Source organism: Rana temporaria, chromosome 4 (genome assembly GCF_905171775.1).
Source record: "Rana temporaria chromosome 4, aRanTem1.1, whole genome shotgun sequence".
NCBI classification, from domain to species: Eukaryota; Metazoa; Chordata; class Amphibia; order Anura; family Ranidae; genus Rana; species Rana temporaria.
In genome coordinates, this window is record NC_053492.1 from 14,361,169 (window position 1) to 14,369,155 (window position 7,987).

Sequence of the window (7,987 nt, forward strand, 5' to 3'; positions counted from 1 at the left end):
TTTTTATTTAGATATATTTTTATATATATATATATATATATATATATATATATATATATATATATATATATATATATATATATATATATATATATATTGATTGTAAGAAAATGTTTGTATTTATTCATTTTCTCATATATAAATAAATATATATACATATATATATATATATATATATATATATATATATATATATATATATATATATATATATATATATATATATATATATATATATATATATTTATTTATTTATATATGAGAAGATTAATAAATACAAACATTTTCTTACAATATATATATATATAATGGCCTGGATTCACAAAGCACTTACGCCGACGTATTTCAAGATACGCCGCGTAAGTGTAACTATTCGCCGTCGTATATGTGCACCGTACCCACAATCTGAGATACGCCTGAAAATAGGCTTCCTACGACCGACGTAACTTGCCTACGCCGGCGTAGCGTGGGCACATAGTTACACCGGGCGCATTTGCCGCTTCCATAGATTTTCTATGCACATATGCAAATGAGGGAAATACGCCGATTCACAAACGTAGTTGCGCCCGGCGCATCATATACGCGTTTTGCGTAAGTCGTTCGTCCGGCGTTAAGTTATTCCCCATATAGGAGGCGCAACTCATGCAAACGTATGGACCAGGGAACACAAGCCGTCGTATCTTTTATCGTTTACGTTGTACGTGAATATGACTAGGCGTAGGTAACGTTCACGTCGTAGGCAGCGATACGACGTATCTTAGGCAGTTGTCTCGAAGTGATTCTGAGCATGCGCACTGGGATGCGGCCACGGGACGGCGCATGCGCTGTTTGTTTTAAGTACTTCTATGACGCTTGGCCCATCATTTGCATGGGGTCACGCCTCATTAGCATGGCTCACGCCCACTTCCACCTACGTCGGCTTACGCCGAGGGAACCCAGCGCAGTTTGGGGGGCAAGTGCTTTGTGAATTCGGTGCTTGCCTCTCTGCGCGACGTCGGCGTAGCGTATATTAGATATCCAGATAGAGAAGATTGCCAGATAGAGAAGCGTGATTCGCCACTCCAGAGAATGCGTCTCCACTGCTCTAGAGTCCGGTGGCGGCGCGATTTACACCACGGCATCCGACGCTTTGCATTGAACTTGGTGATGTAAGGCTTGGATTCAGCTGCTTGGCCATGGAAACCCATTTCATGAAGCTCTCTACGCATCGTTGTGCTAATCTGAAGGCCACACAAAGTTTGGAGGTCTCCTCACCTGGCACTGCGGCGCCACCCAGAGCCTGGATCCCTCCTCCATCCTCTCCATTCCCAGCGGGCCAGAGGACAGGCGGATCAGGCACCCGCAGGAGGTGCAGGCAGATAGGTGGTTACTTCTGCGCACTATGAGCTTCAGCGTGTGCTGACCCCGCTCTATCATTTTACGTGGCCTACAACTTTGTGGCTGAGTTGCTGTTGCTCCCAGTTGCTTCCATTTTGTTATCATACCACTGACAGTTGAGCGTGGAATATTTAGTAGCAAGGAAATTTCACGGATGGACTTATTGCACAGGTGGCAACCTATCACTGTACCACCCTTGAATTCACTGAGCTCCTGAGCGAGCCATTCTTTCACAAATGTTTGAAGAATCCATCTGATTGGAACACCTGAAACTAATGATTTGGAGGGGTGTCCCAATACTTTTGGCAATATAGTGTATACGTTTGCGGTTTTGAAGTGGTTTACTAGGAGTTCGGAGGATGCTATAAGCCTTAACCAGGGCCGTCTTTAACACAAGGCAAAAGGGGCAGTTGTCAGGGCCCAATCATTGTTGAGTGGCCCAAAGCAGCTGACCCTTGACCCCCTTGTCATGGGAAGCCCTGGACCGGTAATGGCGGAGCACCTCACCCAGAAAGAGAATGGGCCCTGCACGCTGTTGGCCAGCATGAATGTCCTATGGAAGGTAATGGGCATCTCTCTCTCTCTCTGAACCCCCCTCTCACCCCCCTCTGACCACTCTCTCTCACACACACCCTCTCTCTCTCACCCGTCTCTCTCTCACCTCCACTCTGACCCCTCTCTTTCTCTCTCACCCTCCTCTCTGACCCCTCTCTCAACTCCCCCTCTGACCCATCGCTCTCTATCTCACCCCCTCTGACCCCCCTCTCTATCTCACACCCCTCTCTGACCCCCTCTATCTCTCTCACCCACCTCTCTGACCCCTCTATCTCTCTCACCCACCTCTCTGACCCCTCTATCTCTCTCACCCACCTCTCTGACCCCTCTCTCTCTCTCTCATCCACCTCTCTGACCCCTCTCTCTCTCTCACCCACCTCTCTGACTCTTCTCTCTCTCACCCCTCTTTCACCCACCTCTCTGACCCCTCTTTCTCTCTCACCCCCCCTCTCTGACCCATCTCTCTCTATCTCACCCCCTCTGAGCCCTCTCTCTCTTACCCCCCTTTCTGACTCCCCTCTATCTCTTTCTCACACCCCTCTCTGACCCCTCTCTCTCTCTCACCCACCTCTCTGACCCCTCTCTCTCTCTCACCCACCTCTCTGACCCCTCTCTCTATCTCACCCCCCTTTCTGACCCCTCTCTCTATCTCACACCCCTCTCTGACCCCTCTCTCTATCTCACACCCCTCTCTGACCCCTCTCTCTATCTCACACCCCTCTATCTATCTCACACCCCTCTCTGACCCCTCTCTCTATCTCACACCCCTCTCTGACCCCTCTCTCACCCACCTCTCTGACCCCCTCTCTCTATCTCACAACCCTCTCTGACCCCTCTCTATCTCACACCCCTCTCTGACCCCTCTCTCTCTCTCTCTATCACCCACCTCTCTGACCCCCTCTCTCTATCTCAACCCCCTTTCTGACCCCCCTCTCTCTATCTCACACCCCTCTCAGACCCCTCTCTCTATCTCACACCCCTCTCAGACCCCTCTCTCTATCTCACCCCCCTTTCTGACCCCTCTCTCTATCTCACATCCCTCTCTGACCCCTCTCTCTATCTGACACCCCTCTCTCTCTCTCTCTCACACCCCTCTCTGACCCCTCTATCTCTCTCACCCACCTCTCTGACCCCTCTCTCTCTCTCACCCACCTCTCTGACCCCTCTCCCTCTCACTCACCTCTCTGATCCCTCTCTCTCTCTCTCACCCACCTCTCTGACCCCCCTATCTCTCTCCTACCCCTCTATCTATCTCACACCCCTCTCTGATCCCTCTCTCTATTTCACCCCCCTTTCGGACCCCTCTCTCTATCTCACACCCCTCTCTGACCCCTCTCTCTATCTCACACCCTTCTATCTATCTCACACCCCTCTCTGACCCCTCTCTCTATCTCACACCCCTCTCTCACCCACCTCTCTGACCCCCTCTCTCTATCTCACAACCCTCTTTGACCCCTCTCTATCTCACACCCCTCTCTGACCCCTTCTCTCTCTCTCTCTCTCTCACCCACCTCTCTGACTCCTCTCTCTCTCCCACCTCTCTGACCCCCTCTCTATCTCACCCCCTTTCTGACACCTCTCTCTCTCTAACACACCTCTCTCACCCCTCTCTCTCTCACCCCCCTCTCTCTCTCAAGTGAGTGTCACTGAATGGCGACAAACTATGATACCTAAAAATCTCCATAGGCGTGACGCTTACATTCATTTTTTTTTTACAGGTTACCAGTTTAGAGTTACAGAGGAGGTCTAGCGCTAGACTTATTGCCCTCGCTGTAACGTTCTCAGCGATACCTCACATGTGTGGTGCAAACACGGTTTACATATGCGGGCGCGACTTACATATGTGTACGCTTCTGAGCGCAAGCAGAGAGGGATGGGGCTGAAGTGATTAGCAAACAATTGGGTATTATAATTTATTATTTTTTTTGTGCATTAAAATTTATTTAAGTGTAATTTTTTTTTATAAAAAAAAATTGTGCTTGAAAAACCGCTGAGCAAATACCGTGTGACATAAAAGATTGCAACACCCACCGTTTTTATTCTCTAGGGTCTCTGCTTTAAAAATAATAATAATAAAAAAATTATAACATAATAAAAATGTAAAGCACCCCATCCCTCCCCCCATGTTCACGCAGAAATAGGAACGCTGGTGTAGGTCCCGCAAACATATGTCAACGGCAATCGCACCGAGCGCAATACTTCTAGCACCAGACCTCCTGTGTAACGCTAAACTGATAACCTATAAAAAGCTTTAAAATTGTCACCTATGGAAATTTTTAGGTACCGTAGTTTGTCGCCCTTCCACAGGCGTGCGCTAATTTTAAAGAGATACATGTTAGGTATCGGTTTACTCGCCATAACATCGTCTTTTATATTTTACCAAAAAACTGGGTGTTATATTGTGTTTGGATGCAATAATAATTTTTTCATAAAAATCTGCACAACATAAAAAATTGCAACACCCACCATTCTAATCTCCAGGGTCCCTGCTTAACCGCTTGCGGACCGCCGCACGACGATATACGTCAAGAGAATGGCACGGCTGGGCACAAGGGCGTACATGTACGTCCCCTTTAAGAACCCAGCCGTGGGTCACGAGCATGCCGCCACCGGCGCGCTCGCGAACCGGTCCGAAGCTCCGTGACCGCACCCACTGTCCCGCGATCGGGTCACAGGAGCTGAAGAACGGGGAGAGGTGAGTGTAAACAAACCTTTCCAGTTCTTCTCCGTGGCTTGTCACTGATCGTCATAGGGAACGTCGATCAATGACGTCACACGTCCAGCCACGCCCCCCTACAGTAAGAATCACACACTAGGGCACACTTAACCCCTTCAGCGCCCCCTACAGGTTAACCGCTTCACTGCCAGTGTAATTTTCACAGTAACCAGTGCATTTTTATAGCACTGTTCGCTGTAAAAATGACAATGGTCCCAAAAATGTGTCAAAAGTGTCCGATGTGTCCGCCATAATGTTGCAGTCATGATAAAAATCGCTGATCGCCGCCATTAGTAGTAAAAAATAATTATTAATAAAAATGCAATAAAACTATCCCCTATTTTGTAGACGCTATAACTTTTGCGCAAACCAATCGATAAACGCTTATTGAGATTTTTTTTTTACCAAAAATAGGTAGAAGAATACGTATCGGCCTAAACTGAGGACATTTTTTTTTTTCTATATATATTTTTGGGATATTTATTATAGCAAAAATATTGTTTTTTTTTCAAAATTGTCGCTCTATTTTTGTTTATAGCGCAAAAAATAATAACCACAGAGGTGATCAAATACCACCAATTAAAAGCTCTATTTGTGGGGAAAAAAGGATGTAAATTTTGTTTGGGAGCCACGTCGCACAACCGCGCAGTTGTCAGTTAAAGCGACACAGTGCCGAATCGCAAAAAGGGGCCTGGTTAAAAAATATGGGGCAGATCCACAGAGTGAGTACGCCGGTGTATCTACTGATACGCCGGCGTACTTTCAAATTTCCTGCGTCGTATCGTTGTTTTGAATCCTCAAAACAAGATACGACGGCTTCTGGGTTAGATCCGACAGATGTACGTCTTCGTACGCCTTCGGATCTAAGATGCAATTCTTCGGCGTCCGCTGGGTGGCGTCCACGTCGTTTTCCGCGTCGGGTATGCAAATTAGCTATTTCTGACAATCCACGAACGTACGAGCGGCCATCGCATTTTTTTACGGCGTCTCTAGTCGGTTTTTTCGGCTTATAGTTAAAGCTGCTATTTCGTCATGTATAGTTAGACTAGCTATGTAAATTATGGCCGTCGTTCCCGCGTTTAATTTGAATTTTTTTTTTTTCCGTAAGTCGTCCGTGAATAGGGATGGACGTAATTCACGTCTATGTTAAAAAAAATGATGTCCTTGCGACGTCATTTAGCGCAATGCACGGCGGGAAATTTAGGGACGGCGCATGTGCAGTTCATTCGGCGCGGGGACGTGCTTCATTTAAATGAAACACGCCCCCTAATAGCCGATTTGAATTCCGCGCCCTTACGCCGCCAGAGATAGACTACGCCGCCGTAACTTACGGCGCAAATTCTTTGGGGATTCGAACCGGCCAAAAGTAAGTTACAGCGGCGTAGCGTATCTCACATACGTATCCCATCTATTTGTATGTGGATCTGCCCCTATATATATATAATGTTTAGGGGTTGTAAGTAATTTTCTAGCGAAAAAAAAAGCAGATTTTTACACGTACGTGACAAATGTCAGAATTGGCCTGGGGGGGGGGGGGGGGAGTGGTTAAAGAGAACCAGTTCTGGCTGAGTGTCCATTGTTTGGTTTGTTTTTGGGTGGGACCATTGATTATTTCTTTTCAATGGTCTTTCAGCTGTGTTTTGTGACCTTTACATTTGATTTGTGCTCTCACTGGCCACATTCTTAGCCTCGTCCTATGGAGGAACTTTCCTTACTGGACAACTGGTTTTGGAGATTAAGGAACTTTCTTTTCTCAATCTTCTATCAGCGATGGCGTCCTCAGACCTGAGAGCGGAGCTGGATTGTCCTGTCTGTCTGAACATTTATATGGATCCTGTTCTGTTGAGATGTGGACACAACTTCTGCCGGGTCTGCATTGACCGTGTGTTTGATACCCAGGAGGGGTCTGGAGGTTATTCCTGTCCTCAGTGCAAGGAAGAGTTCCAGAACCGGCCTTTACCGTACAGAAATATATTACTGCAAGACATCACTCAACGTTTCCTGTCTCCACCAGATCCAGAGAAGTCCGGGATCTCCTGTACTTACTGTATTCACTCCTCTGTACCCGCTGTGAAGTCCTGTCTGCATTGTGAGGCTTCTCTATGTGGTGACCATCTGAGAGTCCACATCAAGTCACCAGAACACGTGTTATGTGTCCCCACCAGCACCCCGGAGAACAGGAAGTGCCCCGTCCATAAGAAGATCCTGGAGTATTACTGCACCGAGGACTCTGCTGCTATCTGTGTCTTCTGCATTATATTCGGAGAACATCGGGGACACCAGGTGGAGACCTTGGAAGAGACCTTCATAAAGAAGAAGAAGAAACTGACATATAATCTGGAGAAACTGATTACTAAGAGAGAGGATACAGAAGAAAGAGTCCGGAGTCTGCAGGAACACCTGGGAAGTGTACAAGGCAAAGCAGATGGAGAAACAGAGAGAGTCACTGGCCTGTTCAGAGACTTCAGGAGACGTCTGGAAGATCTGGAGAAGAAAGTCCTGGGTGAGATCTCCAGGCCTGCAAAGCGGATCTTACGCCCAGTCAACGATCTGATCCAGAAGTTGGAGTCAAAGATGGAGGATCTGTCCAGAAGGATTCATCCCTTAGAGGAGCTGTGCGCCATGATGGATCCGTTGACCGTCCTACAGGAACCAGACACATGTCACTTGTGTGATACCGAGGATGGAGATGAGAAGGACAAAGAGAGACATGAGAAACTCCTCCATGATGGAGGGGATCTGGACGTGGATGGGGTCTCACATATGATCAGCACAGGTTTATCGAATATAATAAGTGGTGTAATTGGAGGGACCTTCATAAAGAAAGCTGTAGACATATTATTGGATGAGGACACGGTTCATACCAATGTAACTATCTCATATGACAAGAAGTCGGCAACCAACACAGGTCCATACAAGCCTGGCCCGATAACTGAGAAGAGATTTAAGAATTATAATCAAGTTTTAGGCAGTCAGAGTTTCTCCTCAGGGAGACATTACTGGGAAGTAGATCTCCAGAGATCCAATAACTGGATTATCGGGATGTGTTACGCCAGTATAGAGAGGAGTGGCGTAAACTCCTTGGTTGGGAGGAATGACGTGTCCTGGGGTTTGGGCAGGAAGGGTCCAAAATATAAAGTAGTACATGATAAAAAGGAGACCGTGCTGAGTTATATTGTTCCTGGTAAGAGAGTCCGGGTATATCTGGATTATGAGGCCGGACAGATCTCCTTCTATATGGGGGCCCCCCTCTGCCACCTCCACACCTTCACCGCCACCTTCACCGAGCCCCTCTATGCCGTGTTGGGTGTTTGGTGTGCACAGATATCATTGGATTGA

General features: G+C 47.1%; 1 protein-coding gene across 1 annotated transcript; it reads left to right on the forward strand.

Annotated features, from left to right (window-relative positions):
• Positions 1-6,418: 6,418 nt before the first annotated feature.
• LOC120935545 (E3 ubiquitin-protein ligase TRIM41-like) lies at positions 6,419-7,987 on the forward strand. Its single transcript, XM_040347595.1, has one exon. It carries the CDS (start codon positions 6,419-6,421, stop codon positions 7,985-7,987), a length of 1,569 nt encoding a protein of 522 aa, XP_040203529.1.

Coding starts and splice junctions, on each gene's coding strand:
- LOC120935545 (XM_040347595.1), top strand. CDS start 6,419: ATGGCGTCCTCAGACCTGAGAGCGGAGCTGGATTGTCCTGTCTGTCTG.